Genomic DNA, 22755 nt, shown 5'->3' on the forward strand with positions numbered 1-22755 from the left:
TTCCACTGAGAGCAAGATACCTGTTCAGCAGCAAGACCTCTCTCTCCCAGCTCAGCAAACCCAGCAGACGGAGTCAGTGCTAATAGCTCTAGCTGCTAGGTCCCAGTGAGGATACTGAAAGGATGGGATGCTGACTAGGTTTCTGCACCCATCTTTGAACCAGTCCCCATAGCCAGCTGGCTGGACCAATTCTGGCCGGGTCAGAGTCACAGTCCCCCTTCCTGTGATAAAGGGCAAGAGAAGAGAGAGGTCTGAGAAGGAGGGAAGATGGAGAATATCACCCAAAGGACAAGGGATGCCTTTCCCACAGGAAGACAAGGTAGAGGATGCTGGGCGGACAAAAATGATAGGTGTTCACAACAAATGCCTTCCCTATACCAGGCATATGTAATTTGAAAAGAACCTAAAAGGTCACTTAATGATAATGACATTTAAAAATACAAAGGACCCCACCAAAAATAAATGAATAAATAAATAATAAATAATACAAAGGATAGGGACACCTGGGTGGCTCAGTGGTTGAGCATCTGCCGTCAGCTCAGGGGGTGGTCCTGGGGTCCCAGGATCGAGTCCCACATTGGGCTCCCTGCTTCTCTCTCTGCCCCTATGCCTGCCTCTCTCTCTCTCTCTCTCTCTTTCTCTCTCTATGTCTCTGCCTCTATCTGCGTGTCTCTCACGAATCAATGAAATACGATATTTAAAAAAATGAAAATACAAAGGGTAAATGTGTGTTGAATGGCTATTGTCTCCAGCACAGCTGACCTAGTCAGTGCCACTTCTTTGCATGCCAATCCCAACTTCAACACTGAGTCCCTGCACCTTATTGCCTAGAGCTTTCTCTGAACACTGAAGCCCACTTTACACACCCATTGGGAATTAACCACTCACCCCTGTAGCCCATAGACACAGTCGGATGGTAGACGGTGGATAAATCCCCTGGCTCCCCACCCTCAGATAAGGTGACTCCACATTGTTTTGTTCCCCAGAGTTCTCTGGAGGGGCTGAGCTCCAGTTGTGCACTAATTGATAGATCCCTTTACAGCTTCCCTCTTTTCTCTGTCTCACATGTACTCCTCACTGGTGTTTACCGGGATGACCTGCTAAATAAACACCTTGTCCTTGAATTCTTGTCCCAAGGTCTGCTTCTGGGGAACCCAAGGTATGGCAGCCAGTCAGGCACTTAGATAAGCTATTTATTTGTGTTACCTCTGATCATTCTCACAATAATCACAATGACACTATTATTATGCTACGATATCTTAACAAAGAAATGGGGTCCTTGGTTAAGTTTACCCAGTTAGGAAACAGCAAAGCCAGGATTCAAAAGTGAGTACTTTCCAACACAGACTTATTGGCTATTCCGTGTAACCTGACACTTTACAATATCTCTATAGACGTCCAGCTTCCAGGATCACTGTAAATGAACTAGAGAAAACATGGTTGTGTCCTATAGAATCTAAAAGGGAAATGTGATGAGGCACCTGGATGGCTTAGTGGGATGGTGTCTGCCTCCAGCTCAGGTCATGATCCCAGGGTCCTGGGATGGAGCCCTGAGTGGGGGTTCCCTGCACAGCGAGGAGTTTGCTTCTCCTCCCTCTGCTCCTCCCCACCTCTCATGCGCACTCTCTCTCTCTCTTTTTCTTTCTCTTTCTCTCTCTCTCTCTCTCTCAAATGAATAAAATCTTTTCAATAAATAAAATAGATTAAATTAAAATAAATAAAAGGGTAATGTGAGCTGGAGTCATGAGCCTTGCACAGAGTAGGTGCTCATTAATGAGTTATTCTACTGAAATAACAGGTGATAGTTTTTAGTTTCCAGGATGTCATTAATGTTGTTCTTTTCTGCCATCCTTGAAAACAAGAAGCTGCTCCTTCTCAGAAATAATTCTCCAATATAAAATGTTCCTAAACTCAATGTCAGTGACAGTCTCTCTGGATTATGGTAAAGTTATCATCTTCAAGGGTGGGAGAAAAACTGGACTCAACTGAGCTCTATTTCATGTCAGAAGAATAATATATGTTGGTTTTTAGGGGAAAATATGACTTTAAAATATACAAACATTTATCTTAGCTTAGACACAGGTTTATCTACGAAAAAGGACTTAAGCAAAGTCTCATTTACCCTTTCCATTTTATATGTCCATGATTGCACATGAAAATAACCTTTCCATTATTTTAGGTAGCATATGCATAAAAGTGCAAACAGGCATAATGAAATGTCACTGAGATAATTGTCTAGCTGTCTATTTCCTGATTTAGTGGAATGAGCATTAAATCAAGAGTCAGAAAGCTGAGTTGTGGGAGCTAATTATTTATCTTCTCTGTGCTCCAGGAGTCTTTTTTTTCTGCAAGATGAGGATTTTGGTTTAGGGATCACTGGCATCCTTCCTTCTAGCCTCCAAATTTCATGACATGCAAGGAAAAATATTTTTTCATTGCCAACCATATTTAAAAAGTAAATTAAGGAAGCTTGGAGAATCACACACTATATCCTATCTATCCGTTTATCATACATAAGCATCCGCTCCACATGTGATAAATGACACAGAGGAAGTCTTTCTGTGCCCAGAGTACAACCAAAGTTTCTAGACTGTGTCCTCATTGTAGGAAAGGCCTCCTGAATTCACTTCTTGACTCACAGTATTTTTCTTTAATCTAAGGTTGACCATGAGTATAAACTTTAGTGGATATTTAATGTTACATGACAAGAAGTTATTCTCATAAGACATTTTCATACTGTTAGTCAATTTAGATTGTGTTAAAAACACAAAACAAGGTTGCCTGGGTTGCTCAGTGAGTTAGGCACCTGCCTTCAGTTCAGGTCATGATCCCGGAGTCCTGGGATTAAGCCCCACACCAGGTTCCCTGTTCAGCAGGGAGTCTGCTTCTCCCTCCCCCAGCCCATGCTCGCTCGCTCGCTCTCTCTCTTAAATTAATTAATTAGTTAATTAATTTAATCTTTTTTAAAAGAACACGAAGCACAAAGAACACTGAGTTATTTTTGCAGGCAGGGAAATGGAAGGACTCAAAGAGGGTAAAAGAAACTTCATGCCTGAGCCAAATCAAGTCAGAAAGTAAGCATATATCGGGGGTTAGCACATCTCCCCACCTTTATTGTCTAAGCTTACTTACTCAAATATCCTAAAGAAATGATTAATGCAGTCTAAATCTACATCTAAGTTTCCAGTGGTGCTCTCCAAATACTTTAAGTTATTAAGTCAAACCAAATGGCCCTTTCTCTTCTTCGATGCTGCTTCTGAAAGTGGCAGCCATCACCTACTCAGCATCAGACCTCTAGGGAAGCCCAAGATTGTTAAAATAAAAAAAAGGACCAAGAAATTCATCCAACTCCAGTCAGACCAATATGCCAAAATTAAGCACAACTGGTGGAAACCCAGAGGCGTTGGCAATAGGGTGCTCAGAAGATTCAAGGACCAGATCTTGATGCCCAACACTGGTTACAGAAGCAACAAGAAAACAAAGCCCATGCTGCTCAGTGGCTTCGAGAAATTCCTAGTCTACAACATCAAAGAGGTTGAAGTGCTGCTCATGTGCAACAAGTCTACTATCCAGAGATTGCTCACAGTGTCTCCTCCAAGAACCACAAAGCCATTGTGGAAAAACCAGCCCATTTGGCCATCAGAGTCACCAACCCCAATGCCAGGTTGCCTAGCAAAAAAAATCAACAGACAGCTTATGTGCATGTCGTATTTGTGTTAATAAAACCATAAAACTACAAAAAAATGGCATTGTCTGTATTTGACTACTTTTGATTTATAAAAGAGCAATTTTGTGTCATTCAGCCTAATAATTTAAGTGTTTAAGGAGTATATTGCAGGCAGATATCCCAAAAGGCAAAGCACTAAAGGATGACTGGAGAGGAGAGTGCATCCCTAAGGAAAACTAGATAGGGCATCAATAAAGGATGGTTTTCATTGGTGGCTTACAAAACTCAGTTGTTGTTGTTGCTGTTGTTGTTGTTGTTGTTGTTGTTGTTGTTGTTAATTTGTACGTGGCAGTTTTGAATCACAGATGCACTTATAAGAGCTTCGCTGCAACTTCCCAGAAATCCATTAACTGTTAAAACTCCAAACTCTGCTTTTCTAAGTGAAACAAATATTACCAGGATAGACTAACAACTTGGTTATGTTTTTTGTTTTGCTTTGTTTTTAATGGTGAAGCCACTTGTAAAGAGAGAATACTTTAGGTGGAGATTATCAAACCTTTTGGCTGAGCATTGCCCCTGATGTATTGTGGCAACTGATTGGCAGTGGATGAACAGATGAAATGCTCTTCCTAAGCTATGGGGACAGGTTACCTAGTAACCACCACATGATTAAATTCTGTTCACAGAGACTTGTTCTCTTAATTGGATGGAAAGATCTAAAGAACACAGCTGGAGAGAAACTGGAGCCATGCAGGACTGTGATAGGTATCAGTGGGCTTAATATCAGTAGTTCTAGCAGCCTTCACTTAAGGGCCGCGAGATAGGATCGAATCTTTTGTTAGAAATAAGAAGCAGCTAAGATGCCTACAGAGCTATAATTTTGTGCTCTTCTCACCCATAGGAAAAATGAAGATAAAGTATGGAATGGAGCACATTTAAATGCAGTGCAAACTCCATATGGCGTTCTAGTTCTGAGAATGATCACTTTCTATGTTCAAGATTATGTCTGTGCTCGGATATCAAAGTTCCATTCCTTACTAGAACTCAGAATGGCCATTTGGGGTCAGTATATCCGTTATCACTCTCTTTTGTCTGTTAGGCACATATTGCTTTACAGAGAATTATGGTCATTCCATTCTCTGCTTTGACAATAAAATTTAGAAAAACCAAGTTCTAGGTCAACAATGAAGAAGATGTTTTTGACCATTAAGGACCTTTAGATAACACAATAATTTTTTCCTGTGCTCAAAAAAAGAACTCAGCATACACATAACTAACTATAATTGAAAAATCTCTACTGAGGAGTCACTTTTAAAAATATTTTTCAGAGGGTGCCTGGGTGGCTCAGTCCATTGAGCATCTGACTCTTGACTTCTGCTCAGGGTCATGAGATCAAGCCCCACGTTGGGCTCCATGCTGGTGTGAAGCCTGCTCAAGATTCTCCCTCTCTCCCTCTAACCCCCTTCCCCTACTCATGCTCTCTCTCTCTCTCCAAAAGAAAAAAGATTTTCAGTTACACCTTATACTCCTTAAGTAAGATTTGTAGGTTAATGTTGCCTCAGTTTGGCTGCTTTCCTAACAAGGACTCAGCTTAAAACTTTCTTAAAGCCGCCTCTAGTGAAAACAAATTAATCCATTACTTCATAACATGCTAATACCTACTAGCTGCAACTTCTGCTTTCTCTTTAAAGATTAGAGGAATCAATAGCTACAGTATTTTGATTGGAGAATGGCACAGTCTCAAGCCTCTTCAGGCACCAAAACCTAAGGGATTTTGTCTTGAAACTGAAGTCAACACAAAGTTCACACATATCATGTGATTCTACTTTTATTCTGCCCTGTTATATATTTCTTTAAAATTTTTCCCTAAATATTTATTTTTGTCCTTCAAGGACATTAGGGATTGAAATATGCTCATGATAACCCAATGAATGAAAAAATTATATTGGCCTTTTACATCTTTTTGCTTTTATTGTATTTATTGAATAACTTTTGCTGTGGTGTTAAGCATGTCCAAACAGACAAATATGAGTTCCAAATATCCTCTGAATCATGAAACTAAAGATTATCTATAAATACATAGATTAAATGTACACCTAATAATATAATAGGCTTTTTTTTTAATTTATTTATGATAATCAGAGAGAGATAGAGAGAGAGAGAGAGAGAGGCAGAGACACAGGCAGAGGGAGAAGCAGGCTCCATGCACCGGGAGCCCGACGTGGGATTCAATCCCGGGTCTCCAGGATCGCGCCCTGGGCCAAAGGCAGGCGCTAAACCGCTGTGCCACCCAGGGATCCCCTATAATAGGCTTTTAATGTAAAATAAAATGCAATAACATGAGAAAATGCTCTGCATCACTTGCCATCAGGGAAATACAAATCAAAACCACAATGAGATACCACCTCACACCAGTGAGAATGGGGAAAATTAACAAGGCAGGAAACCACAAATGTTGGAGAGGATGTGGAGAAAGGGGAACCCTCCTGCACTGTTGGTGGGAATGTGAATTGGTGCAGCCGCTCTGGAAAACTGTGTGGAGGTTCCTCAAAGAGTTAAAAATAGATCTGCCCTACGACCCAGCAATTGCGCTGCTGGGGATTTACCCCAAAGATAGAGATGCAGTGAAACGCCAGGACACCTGCACCCCGATGTTGATAGCAGCAATGTCCACAATAGCCACACTGTGGAAGGAGCCTTGGTGTCCATCAAAAGATGAATGGATAAAGAAGCTGTGGTCTATGTATACAATGGAATATTACTCAGCCATTAGAAATGACAAATACCCACCATTTGCTTCGACGTGGAGGGAACTGGAGGGTATTATGCTGAGTGAAGTAAGTCAATCGGAGAAGGACAAACATTATATGGTCTCATTCATTGGGGGAATATAAATAATAGTGAAAGGGAATAAAGGGGAAAGGAGAAAAATAAGTGGGAAATATCAGAAAGGGAGACAGAACATGGGAGACTCCTAACTCTGAGAAACGAACTAGGGGTGGTGGAAGGGGAGGTGGGCGGGGGGTGGGGGTGACTGGGTGACGGGCACTGAGGGCAGCACTTGATGGGATGAGCACTGGGTGTTATTCTGTATGTTGGCAAATTGAACACCAATAAAAAACAAATTTATTATTAAAAATAATAAAATAAAATGCAATAAATAAGCTATATATTCTATGTATTAGACAATATATTATGATATATGTGAAAGATAGTTTATTTTACTCATATCTCCAGTTCCATAGGGCTTAGAACTCCTCCAAAAAATATAGGCTTAATTGAGTGGTTTTTTTTTTTTTAATATTTTATTTACTTATTCATGAGAGACACAGAGAGAGAGGCAGAGACACAGGCAGAGGGAGAAAGAAGCAGGCTCCTCGCAGGGAGACCAATGTGGAATTTGATCGCAGGACTCCAGGATCACACCCTGGGCCGAAGGCAGGCTCCAAACTGGTGAGCCACCCGGGGATCCCAATTGAGTGGTTTTTAAAAAGAAAAGCCACCTGCCATGGGACGCCTGGGTGGCTCAGTGGTTGAGTGTCTGCCTTCAGCTCAGGGCATGATCCTGGGTCCTGGGATCGAGTCCCATATCGGGCTCCCTGTATGGAGCCTGCTTCTCTCTCTGCCTGTGTCTCTGCCTCTCTCTCTGTGTCCCTCATGAATAGATAAATAATTTTTTAAAATTATTTTTTAAAAAGCCACCTGTAATAAAGGGAATTAAAGATAAATAGAGGGGATCCCTGGGTGGCGCAGCGGTTTGGCGCCTGCCTTTGGCTCAGGGCGCGATCCTGGAGACCCGGGATTAAGTCCTGCGTCGGGCTCCCGGTGCATGGAGCCTGCTTCTCCCTCTGCCTGTGTCTCTGCCTCTCTCTCTCTCTGTGTGACTATCATAAATAAAAAAAAAATTAAAAAATTAAAAAAAAAAGATAAATAGAAAAATAGGCTATGAATAATTATTGCAACTGAGCATAAATCTTAGTTTCAAGCTTCCTATCAGCTAAGAAAAAAAGGGAAGCCCAATAATAAAAGTAAGCATGCCAATTCATTAGGGAAGAAAAAGATTTTCCTTCTAAAATACATAAATTTCCAGATATCAATAAAAAATACACCATTGGAAAAAATTTTTAAAGATTTTTATTTATTCATGAGAGACACACAGAGAGAGGCAGAGACAGAGGCAGAGGGAGAAATAGGCTCCGTGCAGGGAGCCCAGTGCAGGACTCGATTCGGGGACCGTGGGATCACGCCCTGAGCCAAAGGCAGACGCTCAACCGCTGAGCCATTCAGGTGTCCCATACATTGGAATAATTTAATATGAAATTTATATTTCAATATACAATAAAAGGTCTTTAGGAATGCCAAGTCTCCAAGTCTATTGCACCTGGTGGTGATTCCCCGCAACGGAAGGGTGTTTCTGGGAACTACCATAAGCTCATTCTGGCTGCATGCATCTGCCCATGATCATGGATTGCTTCCTGGGCATAGCAATCAAAAAGGATCCTCTTTTTCTTATTTATACACACAGAGTGAAAGCCAAGGACAAATTAAACCGAACTTATGATAATATGTTCTCTGCTAAAATTGGAGAGAAAAAGTAAATTCTTCAAAGAACTGGAACAAAATACTTAAATAATGAAATGAGGATGGCTTCAGTTGAAGTTGGATACCAAGCAGTGTTGTCTCCAGAACCCTCTCCCAATCTTGGAGATGTTTTCCTATTCCAAAGCAGTATCTACTTTTTGTCTTAAAATTTGCTTTCATAAAGAGGAGGTTGGCATTACTTTTGTGTGAATCAAATCACCATGTTACCTCTCCCAGGGGTGTTTGCCCTTTAAGTTTTAGTTCTGATTCAATTTAACAAATGCTTACTGAAGGCCTATTATATGCAAGGTATTTTCCAGATGCTAATAGTGGAATAAAAGGCTTCATGTTCTTTTTTTTTAATAATAAATTTATTTGTTATTGGTGTTCAATTTGCCAACATACAGAATAACATCCAGTGCTCATCCCGTCAAGTGCCCCCCTCAATGCCCGTCACCCATTCACCCCCACCCCCCGCTCTCCTCCCCTTCCACCACCCCTAGTTCGTTTCCCAGAGTTAGCAGTCTTTATGTTCTGTCTCCCTTTCTCATATTTCCTACCCATTTAAAAGGCTTCATGTTCTTAGAGATTTCAAGCATCACTGAATAGGTAGGCAAGAGACTTTTCATTCTCTGGGTAACATCTGAATCTCTGCCCCTGTACCCTTCTAAATGACCCTTCTTGTTGGGGCCACAGAGCCATCACACATATTTACAAATTCTTCAAATTCTTAATCTAATTTTCTCCTTTCCCTAGTCTTAGAGAACCAGGAGTTCAGATGTTACTGTAGCTGAATTCCTGGCTTATTCCCCTCTCCTTGTCATAGGATTCCTGACTTACTCCCTTATGTCTGAATTTTTCTGAAACCCCAGCTTTTCCGAGACAGAGCCTTAGACAAGGGAAAAACTATTATTTGTTGAAAACCTAGTTAAAAAAAAAAAAAGAAAAGAAAACCTAGTTTTATTTTCCAGGCAGTGTACATATTAATCCTTGCAACTACAATATTAGTGGCATCATTTATATTTTCGAAAAGAGGGACCTGAGGCTCAGAGAGGTTTCCAAACAAAAATTAAGCTGGCAAGTGGCAGAAAAGTTCCACATACTGGTTCCAAAGCCAGTACTTTTTCCATTTCAGCAGCAGTTCTCAAAGGGGGTGCAATTTTGCCCCTACACTACCCAGGGGGAAATTTGGTGACATCTGGAGACATTTTTGTCACAACCAGAGGCAGAGTAGGTGGGTTACTACTGTCATCTAGTGGGTAGAAGCTGGATGCTGTCAAGCATCCTACTATGTACAGAGCACCTCCCACAACAAAGAATTCTGCACCCAGCCAAGTGTCAGTGGTGCCACGATGAGAAGGCAACACTACATTACAGAATGCCCCGTGCCTTATTCTGAGCTCATTTCCAAGGATCCAAAGGTAGGTAACTCCACACAGTTTTCCAGAGTGGCTGCACCAGTTCACATTCCCACCAACAGTGCAGGAGGGTTCCCCTTTCTCCACATCCTCTCCAACATCTGTGGTTTCCTGCCTTGTTCATTTTCCCCATGTCTCACTGGTGTGAAGTAGTATCTCATTGTGGTTTTGATCTGTATTTCCCTGATGGCAAGTGATGCGGAGCATTTTCTCCTGTGCTTGTTGGCCATGTCTAGGTCTTCCTCTGTGAGATTTCTCTTCATGTCTTTTGCCCATTTCATGATTGGATTGTTTGCACTGGGTGTTATTCTAGATGTTGGCAAATTGAACACCAATAAAAAATAAATTAAAAAAAAAAAAAACAAAGGTAGGTAACTGCTTCAAAATTAAATTGTAGGGATCCCTGGGTGGCTCAGCGGTTTAGTGCTGCCTTCGGCCCAGGGTCTGATCCTGGAGTCCCAGGATCGAGTCCCACATGGGGCTCCCCGCATGGAGCCTGCTTCCCCCTCTGCCTGTGTCTCTGCCTCTCTCTGTGTCTCTCATGAAAAAACAAAATCTTTTTTAAAAAAAATTAAATTGTATTAAGCCACAGATCAAACAACGCCTGTTCATCCTGCAACTCTCTTCCCGCAGAAAGAAAAACAGCCTGGAGCCTTAAAATGAAAATGCCAGGTGTAGAAAGAGATGGGGGGGGGGGGGGGGGGGTAGAGCTCAGCAGGTAGAAAGGAAATGCTGAGCTCAAAACTCAAGATGTAAATATACAGATTTCTTTTTTTCATCCCCAGGGGTTTTCACTTAGCCAAATGTTCACGCACTGCTTTGAAATTTAACTCTCTGGACCTGGTTAAATGTTACCCTGACCTCAACCAACATTTGCGTTTGATTTTTTTCCCCCGCCCCGGGACCCGGGGGACACGGATGCCAGATGAGGCCGCCTTGCCTCCCGCTCTTCCCGCAGGGACACGACGTGCCCGGTGCTGGGGGCCCGGCTCGCGACACGAGGCCGCCCCGCGGACGACTGGCCGGACCCCCGGGCCGCCTTCCCGCGCTCCGGCCGCATCCTCCGCGGCCCGCCCCTCCCCCGGGCACCGCGCCTCCCGGGGGGCGGGGCTGCGGGACAGCACGTCCCTGCGCCGTGACGTCACAATCCGGGCGCCGGGGCCCCGGCCCTTAGCAACCGGCCTGGCGACGGTGTCGTGCGGCTGCCGGCGCGCGCCGCCCCGTGTGCGCCAGTCCTCTCCGGCGGGGGCTGGCCCGGCCCCGGGAAGGTCCGAAGGGGGCCCGGGGGTCCTCACGGCGGCGGCTGCAAGAGGATCTAAGCATGGATGGCAGCCGGAGAGGTAAAGGGAGCTCGCGCGGGGCCCGGCGCCCGCGCGGGGCCTGGGGTCCGGGATGCGGGATGCGGGGCGCGGGCCAGGCCCCCGAGGAGTCGCCGCCGCCGCCCCCGGCGTTGCCCCGCGCACGCGGGAGGCCTTCCCTGCTCAGAATCTGGTCGCCTGAGCTCGGGGCATGCAGCCTTTTTTTTTTTTTTTTTTTTACCTCCGTGGCTCGGAGGCGGAGGAACTAAATTTGGTCTTTGGAGACCCACCTCGCAGAGCCCCCACCTCTGCTCTCCGCAAGGACCACGCTCAGCCCCCCCTCCCCCCCCATCTCTTCCTGAACGCGGCAGTACAACATCCATGTCCCAGACAGTTCTTGAAATTTAAATGCAGATAATATATAATTTCCTGGCGTAGTTTAAGTAATCCGTAAAGACGAAATCATCTTTTCTGTAACAACCACCTCCCTCCCTGTAAAACAGGTAACCCAGGGATTCTCTTTAAGGGCAATGTGTGTGTGAATAGGAATCCCCTGGGAATCATGTTGAAATGTGGATTGTGATTCCATAGGTCTGGTGAGGGCTGAGATTTTGCATTTTTCTTTTCTTTTTTTTCTTTAACATTTTATTTATTTATTCATGAGAGAGACAGAGAAGCAGAGACACAGGCAGAGGAGGAAGCAGGCTCCATGCAGGGAGCCCAACGTGGGACTCCATCCTAGGACTCCAGGATCACACCCTGGGCCAAAGGCAGGTGCTAAACCACTGAGCCATCCAGGCGTCCCAGATTTTGCATTTCTAAAAGCTTCCGAATGATGCAGTGCTGCCGGCCACAGTTTTAGTGGCAGAGGCCTAATCCGTCGTCACTGTGTGCACCTGCACTTTCCTGAATACTCCCCTGGGTCAAGTGGACACCACAGTGGAACTCTTGGGGCGGTACAACTTTTAAAGCTCTATGAATTGGCTCAGTCCAAATAATTTGCATTTTCACATCTTCTGAGCAGGTGGAGTTCTTGCCTCAAGCCGGATATCTCCAGATACTCTCCGCTCCCAATTACCTGTTTTAAAAGTATCTTTGTGGGCAGCACGGGTGGCTCAGCGGTTTGGCGCCGCCTTCAGTGCAGGGCCTGATCCTGGAGTCCCGCGATCGAGTCCCATGTCCCATGTCGGGCTCCCTGCATGGAGCCTGCTTCTCCCTCTGCCTGTGTCTCTGCCACTCTCTCTCTCTGTGTCTGTCATGAATAAATTAAAATCTTTAATTAAAAAAAAAAGTATCTTTAAATCAAACTGCTAGATGGTTCCCTGCAAGAAGTCTTGCTTTGAATATGAGTGTGACTTTATTATGTAATCATTGGTCGAAATAAGTCCTGTTCTGAATAGAGGAGATGACTATCCACTGATAGCAAACTGTATATTCTGACAGTCTCTCAACCTAAATTCCAGAAGAAGCAACCCAACATGCTTTTATGGTTTTTTTGTTTTTGTTTTTGTTTTTTTTCTTTTATGGGTTTTTTTTTTTTTTTTAGAAATTTTGGCCACATAAGCTACCTTTGCTGTGTATCAGAAACAATTTTCAAGTTATCTCTTTGTAGGTATTAGCCCCATTGTCCAGCAAATAAACTAAGATTATAAATAACTTGCCACGGTCATAGTAAGTGGCAAAACAGGTTTTATATCCAGATGAGGAATGTGAAACCGTCAGGCCATTGTTTTTACTTACTATCCTGTGGCAGAGATGTATGTAAAATTTCAAATATGCAGGCATACCTCGGAGATACTGCAGGATCCGATCTGCTGCGATAAAGCAAATATCTCAATAAAGCGAGGCAAATGAATTTTTTGGCTTCCCAGTATATATAAAAGTTGTGTTTACCCTACACCGTAGTCTATTAAGTATGCAGTAACCTTATGTTTAAAAGAACAATGCTCATACCCTCATTTAATAATACCTTATTGCTAAAAATTTCTAACCATTGTCTGAGCTTTCAGCAAGTAATATATTTACTGGTAGAAGGTCTTGCATTGCTGTTGATGGTACTGACTGGTCACCTCGTTGGGGTGACTGGCAAATTCTTAAACAACATTGGGGGTGCCTGGCATGCTCTAGTCAATGGAACATGTAATTCTTGATCTTGGGGTCCTGAGTTTGAGCCCCACACTGGGTGTAGAGATTACTTTTTAAAAATGAAATCTTAGGGCAGCCCAGGTGGCTCAGTGATTTAGCGCCGCCTTTGGCCCAGGGCGTGATCCTGGAGACCCTGGATCAAGTCTCACGTTGGGCTCCCTACATGGAACCAGCTTCTCCCTCTGCCTGTGTCTCTGCCCCCACCCCTCTCTCTGTCTCTCATGAATAAATAAATAAAATCTTTTAAAAGATAAAAATGAAATCTTTAAAAAAAAAAGAAAGAAAAGACAACATTGAAGTTTGCTGCATTGATTGTTCTTCTTTTCATAGATGATTCCTCTGTAGAATGTGATTCTGTTTGATAGCTTACATAGATAGATACAGTAGAGCTTCTTTCAAAACTAGAGTCAGTTCTATCAGCTTAGTTTATATAGTATTCTAAATCCTTTGTTGTCATTTCAATCTTCACAGCGTCTTTGCCAGGAATAGATTCCATCTCAAACCACTTTCTTTGCTTGTCTTTAAGAAGCAGCTCCTCTGGCAGCCTGGGTGGCTCAGTGATCCTGGGTGGATCACACCTTCAGCCCAGGACGTGATCCTGGAGACCCAGGATCGAGTCCCATGTCAGGCTCCCTGCATGGAGCCTGCTTCTCCCTCTGCCTGTGTCTCTGCCTCTTTCTCTCTCTTTCTGTCTCTCTCATGAATAAATAATAAAATAAAATAAATAAAATAAAATAATAAAATAAATAATAAAGCAACTCCTCATCCGTCTTATTGTGAGATTGCAGCAATTTAGTCACATCTTCAGGTTCTACTTCTAATTCTAGTTCTTTTGTTATTTCTGCCTATCTGCAGGTACTTCCTCCACTGAAGTCTTGAACCCCTCAGTCATCCATGAGGGTTGGAATCAGTTTGTTCTAAATTCATATTAGTGATATTTTGACTTCTTCCTATAAATCACAAATATTTTTTTAATCACAAATATTCTTAATGGTATCTAGAATGGTGAATCCTTTCCAGAAGGTTTTTCAATTTATTTTGCCCAGATCATCAGTGGAATGGCACCTATAGCCTTTTGAAATATATTTCTTAAATAATAAGACTTGAAAGTTGAAAGTACTCCTTGATCCATGGGCTGCAGAATGGATATTGTGTAAGCAGGCATGAAAACATTAATCTCGGGATCCCTGGGTGGCGCAGCAGTTTAGCGCCTGCCTTTGGCCCGGGGCGCTATCCTGGAGAACCGGGATCGAATCCCACGTCGGGCTCCCAGTGCATGGAGCCTGCTTCTCCTTCTGCCTATGTCTCTGCCTCTCTCTCTCTCTCTGTGTGACTATCATAAATAAATAAAAATTAAAAAAAAAAAAGAAAACATTAATCTCATTGTACATCTCTGTCAGAGCTCTTAGGTGACCAGGTACATTGTCAGTGAGCAGTAATGTTTTGAAAGGAATTTTTTTCTGAGCAGTAGGCCTCAACAGTGAGCCTAAAATATCCATCAGGCCCACCCAGGGATGCCAAAGGGGAAAAAAAAAATCCCAAAAACAAAAACCTAAACTATTCATTAGCTGTGTTGTAAACAGATTTGCCATCATGTAGGCATTGTTCCATTTATAGTGCACTAGCACAGTAGATTTGGCGTAATACTTAAGGGCCCTAGGATTTTCAAAATAGTAAATGAGCATTGACTCCCACTTAAAATCACCAGCTGCATTAGCCCCTAACAAAAGAGTCAGCCTGTCCTTTGAAGCACTAAATCCAGGCATTGACTTCTCGCTCAGGCTGTAAAAAGTCCCAGATGGCATCTTCCAATGTAAAGCTGTTTCACCTACATTGAAAATCTGTTTAGTGTAGCCACCTTTATTAATTATCTTCACTACATCTTCTGAATAACTTGCCCCACCTTATACTTTTATGTTATAGAGGTAGCTTCTTTTCCTTAAACTTCATGAACCAACCCCTGCTAGCTTCAGACTTTTCTTCTGCAACTTCCTTACCTCTCTCAGCCTTCAAAGAAATAAAAAGAATTGGGGGCTTGCTCTGGATTAGGCTTTGGGGTTTTGTTTTTGTGTTTGTGCTTGTGGAATAGGCTTTAGTTTAAGGGAATGTTGTAGTTAGTTTAATCTTTTAAATGATAGACGACTTAAACTTTCTACATGTTAGCAATAAGGCTATTTCACTTTCTTATAATTTATGTTTCCTGGAGCAGCAATTTAAATTTCCTACAAGCACCTTTCCGTTGCATTTATAACTTGGCTAAGTGTTTGACTCAAAGGGGGCTCAGATTTGGCATATTAGCTTTTTCAACATGCCTTCCTCACTTAAGCTTAATCATTTCTAACTTGATTGAAAGTAAGATGCATGCAACTATTCCTTTCACTTGAATACTTAGAGGTCATTGTAGGATTATTAATTGGCCTAATTTCAATATTGCTGTTTAGCAGGGAATAGGGAGGTCTGAGAAAGTAAGAAAGACAGAGGAATGGCTGGTCAGTAGAACAATCAGAACCCACAACATTCATCAAGTTCCCCTGGATTTAGATCCAGAATCTGAATCCATTACACATAATTGTTGTGTAGCCTTGGGCAAATAACATGCTTTACCTCTTTGTGCTTCATCTGTTTTATTTTAAAAAAAAATTTTTTTTTTTTAATTTTATTTATTTACTCATGAGAGACCGAGAGAAAGGCAGAGACACAGGCAGAGGGAGAAGCAGGCTCCATGCAAGGAGCCCGACTTGGACTCAATCCCGGGTCTCCAGGATCAGGCCCTGGGCCAAAGGCGGCGCTAAACCGTTGAGGCACCCAGGCTGCCCGTGTTTTTTTTATTTATTCATGAGAAACACAGAGAGGCAGAAACACAGGCAGAGAGAGAAGCAGGCTCCTTGCAAGGAGCCCGATGTGAGTGAGACTCAATCCTGGGACTCCGGGATCATCCCCTGAGCCGAAAGCAGACACTCAACTGCTGAGCAACCCAGATGTCCCACTTCATTTGTTTTAAAGTGGGCATAATGATAATACCTATTTCATAGGCTTGTTGTAAGGATTAAATGAATTTATAACTACCAAGTGTTTAGAATAATACCTGGCACAGTTAGTATTAAATAAATTAGCTTTTTCAAGCTGGTTTAGAGAATTTTTAGCTCTTATAAAGTAACATCTAGTAATGTCAAACATGGTTAGATCCAGGGACTCAAATGATATTATCAGGAATCTTTCTGTCTTCCATTTTTTTCTGTGTAGGCTTCATTCTCAGACAGGTTCCCCTATATGGTACAAGACAGCCACCAGGAGTGCCAGACTTATTTCTGTATTACACTGGGCTCCAACCCAGTAGAAAGAGTTTTCTCTTTCCTCTTTTTTTTTTTTTTTTTAAGATTTTATTCATTTGAGACAGAGAGACACAGAGAGAAAGAGTATTATACACAGGGGAGAGGCAGAGAGAGAGGGAGAAAGCAGACTCTCTGTGAGCTAGGATCAGACATGGAGCTTGATTCCAAGACCTGGAGATGACAACCTGAGCAAAGGCAGACAGTTAACCATCTGAGCCACCCAGGTGCCCCTGAATATCTCTTTCCTAATTGTTCCAGTAAAAGTCCCAGGATTGTATATCATTGGCTGGACTTAGATCACATAGTCATTCCTGATTCACTGAACAGAACCAGTCAGATTTGGATTATATGCCCACCTCTGAGCAGTGGGATAAACTCTACTTGAACTACTTGAGCTAAAAGTGAGGGAAGTTCCCCAAGTGCAAACAAGGTAAGGTCCTATTTCGAGATGAAGGGACATTGGATTCTGGACAGGCAAAATGTGAAACACTTTGTTTTCCCTTAGAAAAACAGTTTGCTTGAGAAGTTTTATTGGTTATTTATTTGTGTGTGTGTGTGTGTGTGTGTGTGTGTGTGTTTAGGTCTTAGATCCCCTTCTTTCCTGGTAGAAACAAACTATGCTACTTTCATGATATGATTACCAACTCAAATGGTATCACCTTGACTTCTCTTGCCCTAAATAATAAGATTTGGGGGTTTTTTTTGTTTCTTTTTTTTACTTCCTGCTCTGTGGTCTGTGGTAGAGAAGGATGTTCTCAGATAATCAGATCTCAAGTTTTTTTTTTTTATTTCAGTCTGTTCTAGCAGGCTTGTTCTCTGGTCCTGGATTTTAGTTCTATCTTGATACCTCTCTTTCTATTTTCAATCATCCATATTTCTTCCAGACTTTGTGTCCCTTCCACACCTTTTTAGCTTATAGCAGCCCACCTGATAGCAGACTGACCATTTTACCCTCTTAAAACATGTCTTGGGGATACACTATAGACATTTGGCTTGTTAAATTCCATTAAACTCTGTAACTCAGCCTTCTTATCTTGAAGGTTACCCCTAAAAACACAGTCCATTTTTAGGAGAGATAAATTAATTTTGTGGTGAGGTATATAATTTTCTGATAGTCCATCTGGTCTGAAAGGTGACAAACTGACTTTAGAGGAGATAGTGAGGATCCAAACAAAAGCAAAACTAGGTTGGAGACAAAGAGCAAAACTAAGACATCTTTTAAAGTTAAGTTCTGATTCTGAACTTAATTTTTATATATTTATTTTATATATGTTATACATAGTAGCATTATATAATTTCTAATTTACTAACCTGCTTCTTGAGAGGATTACTTAAAATTTTTTTTAAGAACAGACTTACCTATGAGTAACTGAAATAGTTAATATGTATTAACTCAAAATCTCAGTTTTACTATATCCAAATCGTTAAAAAATCTGGTAGGTCATTGGTGTAGAGAATAAAATTAATATATATATATATCAAATAACATGATTGAGATATTTATCATTTTATCCAGTGAAACTAAAGTCTCAAGGTACAACTATTCTGAAAACAATATATTTTCTTAAAAGAGAAAGCCTTTTATCTTCTATGGCAGTAGAATTTTTGTCTGTCTAATGTATCCTTGCTGATTAGTAACATGATTGAATAGAATTTTAAACAATTCTGATAGTTAAAATCAAAGATATTTTTATTATTTTTAAATGTTTGGTATTGTTTTTGTACAAGTTGTGTTTCATTTATCCTAATTCATATTCTTTTGTTAAAAGTCAGAGCAACCTCTGTCCTTCCCAGATATGGTACACCATGCCTGTTTAAAGGACACTTGAGCACCAAAAGTAATGGTAAGTGAGGTATTTAAGTGGTAGAAGATTGTGTTAAAAGATTGACTATTTCCTTTATTTGTGAATTATAGAACATGATGAAAAATTACTTCATTTAATCAATATTGAACTTCATATTGTTAATTATAATTAAATATTATCAGAGTTCTTCAGATGAGAGAATTTAGGAAGGTATCCTTTTAAACTATTGTTGTGCCCAGGATGTGGACCTGGCCCCCTCCTCCTGCCCCTGCTGCAGCCCCAGCCCCACTCTACCCTGCTGGCCTACCTCCCCTGGCGTCCAGCACGCCTTCCTCAATAAAATGGTTACCAAGGTTATTAGAAGAGGTTATTAAAGACACCGGCACTGGAAAGGAAAATCTGTGCAGAGAAAAAGCACTTGAAAAACGCATTTTGTATCAGGAGTAAACACCTATGGTTTTACTTTTCCAAGTGGATTTCTAGATTCTATGAAAAAGAAATCTGTATTTTCTGTGTTTTCACATTTTAAAGCCTTTAAATTTTTATTATGAACATAAAATATATTTTTATAATTATGGATTCAAAATTTAAATTCTGAAAAAAAATTAAACTGGGTTTTTTAGGCAAAATAATTGAAAGTCTTTTTCCTTATTAACATGAAAAATCTTTGATACTGGTTCCTCTAAAAGTGAAAGAAGGATCACATTTTCAGTTAACTTAGTTCTTATAATAAAGTATATATACACAGAGATGGGAATCATAAATGTTGAAAAATTATTTCTAACTACAAATTTAAAACCAGATGTAAAATATATGTACATTAGAAAAGCCAGATAAAGAACACTAAGTAGTTTACTCACATTTTTTTTAAGAATATATGTACAGAGCTCTTATAGGTTTAGTGGTTCTAAGTAGGAGGCTGCCTGGGTTCACATCTAAACTGCGTCCTTTATCAGCTGTGGCACCTTGAAGACCTTATTGACATCTCTCTGCCTTAGTTTCCATTTCTCTTAAGTGGTGATGATAATGACTAAATGATTGTTTACCTGTGAAGAGCTTGGAACAATGAATGTATGGTACCTGTTCAATAAATTTCAATAGTAATAGTATCAAGCTTATCATTATTATGTATGCTTGTATTATGCATAGAATTTCCCTAGAAGGTTGCATAAAAATAGTAGCAGAGTATACTTCTGGGAGGGGAGACTAGAGGTCATGGCAGGAAATTCATTTTTTTTTTATCCTTTTTTTTAATTAATTTATTTATTCATGAGAGACACAGAGGGAGGCAGAGACAGAGGCAGAGGGAGAAGCAGGCTCCATGCAGGGAGCCTAATGAGGGACTCGATTCCGGAACTCTGGGATCACATCCTGAGCCGAAGGCAGACACCCAACTGCTGAGCCACCCAGGCGTCCCTATTTTTTTAATATTTATAATGCCATTTTAGCTGTTGATTTTCTTTAACTATATGTACGTATTCTCAAAAACAGTTTTTAATGTTTAAAAGTTATGCCTATATTTATTTATATTTTATACATTTATACTTCTATAAGAACTTACTTATTTCTAAGATTTAAACAGTTTAGATGAGATTGAGAAGTTTAATGTCATGAATTTCTTTTTTTTTTTTTTTTTTAAGGTTTTATTCATTTATGATAGAGAGAAAGAGAGGCAGAGACACAGGCAGAGGGAGAAGCAGGCTCCATGCCAGGAGTCTGACTCGGGACTCAATCCCAGGACCCCAGGATCGCGCCCTGGGCCAAAAGCAGGCGCCAAACCACTGAGCCACCCAGGGATCCCCAAATGTCATGAATTCTGTGTGACTTTAAGATAGTCGTAATACTTCAAGAAGAGTGTGGTAGGTAAACTGATCATGTTTTCAGGTGTAAAATTAGAAGTTGCCTCTCAGAAAAGAATCTTTGCATGGTATTTTAGAGTTTCAATTTTGTTTGATTCATTTAACTATTAACAGTGCTAACATTTTATAATCAGGAAAGTGGCTAAACATTTTTAGTTATGAAATTGAGACCTTTCAATAAGAAACAGTTTTGTAGGGCAGCCTGGGTGGCTCAGCAGTTTAGGGCTCCCTTCAGCCCAGGGTGTGATCCTGGAAACCCGGGATAGAGTCCCATATCGGGCTCCCTGCATGGAGCCTGCTTCTCCCTCTGCCTGTGTCTCTGCCTCTCCCTCTCTCTCTCTCTCTCTGTACCTCATGAATAAATAAATAAACTCTTTTAAAAAAAGAAAACAAAAGTTGTGTAAATAAATACTGATAGATTGATTATGTTTTAGAATCTCTTCCCAAACTCTCAGTCTTAGAAAGGTTTGAACCCAACTAGTCAGTAGATTGTCAGTTATCAGTGCAAGATCAAGTCTAGGCCATACTCAGCATCACAGATATGTCAGTATGTCCGTGGTTAATTTTCAGAACATTTTATAAAAATGAGCTTAATAATCAGTATCTTGTTTATCTCATGATGACTTTTATATTGATCTAAATATATAATGATTAAATATGTTTTAATTTTTAGCTTTTTGCACTGACTCCTCCTCTCTCAGACTAAGTACTCTCCACCTGGTCAAGAATCACATGGCTGTTCACTATAATAAAATCCTTTCAGCCAAAGGTAAAAATGTACAAATGTGAACTTTCTATATGAAATTTAAGCCCTCAACTTCACTTTTCATTAGGGTAAATCTGTAACAAAAATGAACACATTATATATAAATGGATTTGTGTTTGGTATGGTAAGATATCAGCTATTAACTCTTAACTTTTACATAGAAAATTCAGAATGCCATTTTTATTCACTATATTTGATATCTGTGTAATAGCTACATTATTTCATCTTACCTCTATTATCCCTAATACATTTTTGTGGTTAGATATTGATCTTAATAAAAGTTTATAATCTGCTTTTTTGCTTTCAAATCTACTAAAGTTGTACAAAGAGGATGCAAGCTACTGTTTTTTTTCTTTTTTGTTGCTGTATTGAGATAATAACTTACAATAAAATGCGCTAATTTTAAGTATACGGTTAAGTGTTTTGGAGCATATATACATTTGTATAATCACCACAACAATCATTCTATAACAGGGATCAGCTAATATAGCTTGTAGGCCAAATCCTCCTGACACCTGTTTTTGTACAGCTCTTAAACTAAGAATTATATTTATATGTATGTTTTTAGTTGGTCAGAAAAAAATCAAAAGATCAATATTTCCTAACATATGAAAGTCACATAGAATTCAAATTTCATTGTCCATAAATAAACACAATTATGTTCATTCTTGGATATACTGTTTATGGTGGCTTTCTCACTAACAGGCAGAGTGGACTAGTTGTGACAGAGACTGTAATCACTCTGTAAAGCCAGAAGAATTTGCCATCTGTCCCTTTGCACAAAAAGTTCGCTGACCCCTATTATGGAACATTCTCATCACCCTAAAAAGATCTCCCTAGTCCTTTGCAATCAGTCTCTACCCCCGATCCCTGGCAATCACTGATCTGCTCTCTGTCACTATAGTTTTGCCTTTTCTAGAATTTCGTATAAATGGAGTCATCCCCTGTGTAACATTTTGTTTCTGGCTTCTTTCAATTAGCTAATGCTCTGGGGACTAATCCATGTTGGCATATGCATCCATAGTTCTTCCTTTTTATTGTTAAATAGTTTTCCATTCAATGAATATACCACAGTTTGATTATTAATTCATCAGGTGGATATTTGGATTGTTGTTTGGATATTTTTGACTCAATTTTGGCCATTAAGGATAAAGCTGCTATAAAATCACATATAATCTTTGAATATGTGCTTTCTTTTCACTCGGATAAATGTATTCACTAGGATTGGAATTGTGGAGTAAAATGGTAAGTATGTGTTTAACTTTATAAGAAACTGCCTGTTTGCCAGAGTAAGTGCCATTGTGTATTTCTATCACTTCCACATTCTCACCAGCAATTCCTTTGGGCAGTCCTTCTGTAGCCATTCTAGTGGAGATGTAGTGGTCACGCATCAGAGTTTAGCTTGTATTTCCCTGATGATGTTGAGCAACTTTTCTTGTGCTTATTTGCTATCTGTAGACCTTCTTTGGTGAAATAGCTGTTCAAATATTTTGCCATTTTTTAAAAATAAGTTGTTTATTTCTTAATATTAAATTGTGAGAGTTCTTTGTGTATTAAATACAGATCTGGTATCAGGTACAGTTTCTCCCAGGCTGAGACTTATCTTTTCATTTTCTTCTTAAAATTTTTATTGTGAAATAATTTTAGACTTAAAGTTGCAATGATAGTATGGTATCACAGAAACCCTTTACCCAGCTTTCCCTAATGTTAAAATCTTATATAGCCACAGTACAATTATTAAAACTTGCAAATGAATATTGATAGAATACTATTCACTACAGACCTTACTTGATTTTCACCAGTTTTTCGGTACCATCTTCTAAAAATTTTTTTGTTTTCTTATTTGGAGAGCTAAAGTTTTTAAATTTTAGCTCAAATTTTATG

The 22755-nt window shown here is 40.4% G+C and overlaps 1 protein-coding gene and 1 pseudogene across 4 annotated transcripts in view; both read left to right on the forward strand.

Annotated features, from left to right (window-relative positions):
- Window positions 1-3156: 3156 nt before the first annotated feature.
- On the forward strand, window positions 3157-3731 carry LOC140639506 (large ribosomal subunit protein eL32-like; annotated as a pseudogene).
- Window positions 3732-10816: 7085 nt separating this feature from the next.
- SPATA7 (spermatogenesis associated 7) overlaps window positions 10817-22755 on the forward strand; it is a 39712-nt gene continuing 27773 nt past the window's right edge. The window contains exons 1-3 of one of the 4 annotated variants that reach the window (XM_072839612.1): window positions 10817-11006; window positions 18211-18285; window positions 20779-20874. In XM_072839612.1, coding sequence (XP_072695713.1) covers window positions 10988-11006; window positions 18211-18285; window positions 20779-20874 — 190 coding nt within the window. In that variant the 5' untranslated portion in view covers window positions 10817-10987. The remainder of the gene's footprint in view (window positions 11007-18210; window positions 18286-20778; window positions 20875-22755) is intronic. The other 3 variants (XM_072839615.1, XM_072839613.1, XM_072839614.1) reach the window with 3 other exon arrangements.

The sequence above is a fragment of the Canis lupus genome, chromosome 9 (assembly GCF_048164855.1).
Source record: "Canis lupus baileyi chromosome 9, mCanLup2.hap1, whole genome shotgun sequence".
Classification (NCBI taxonomy): Eukaryota; Metazoa; Chordata; class Mammalia; order Carnivora; family Canidae; genus Canis; species Canis lupus.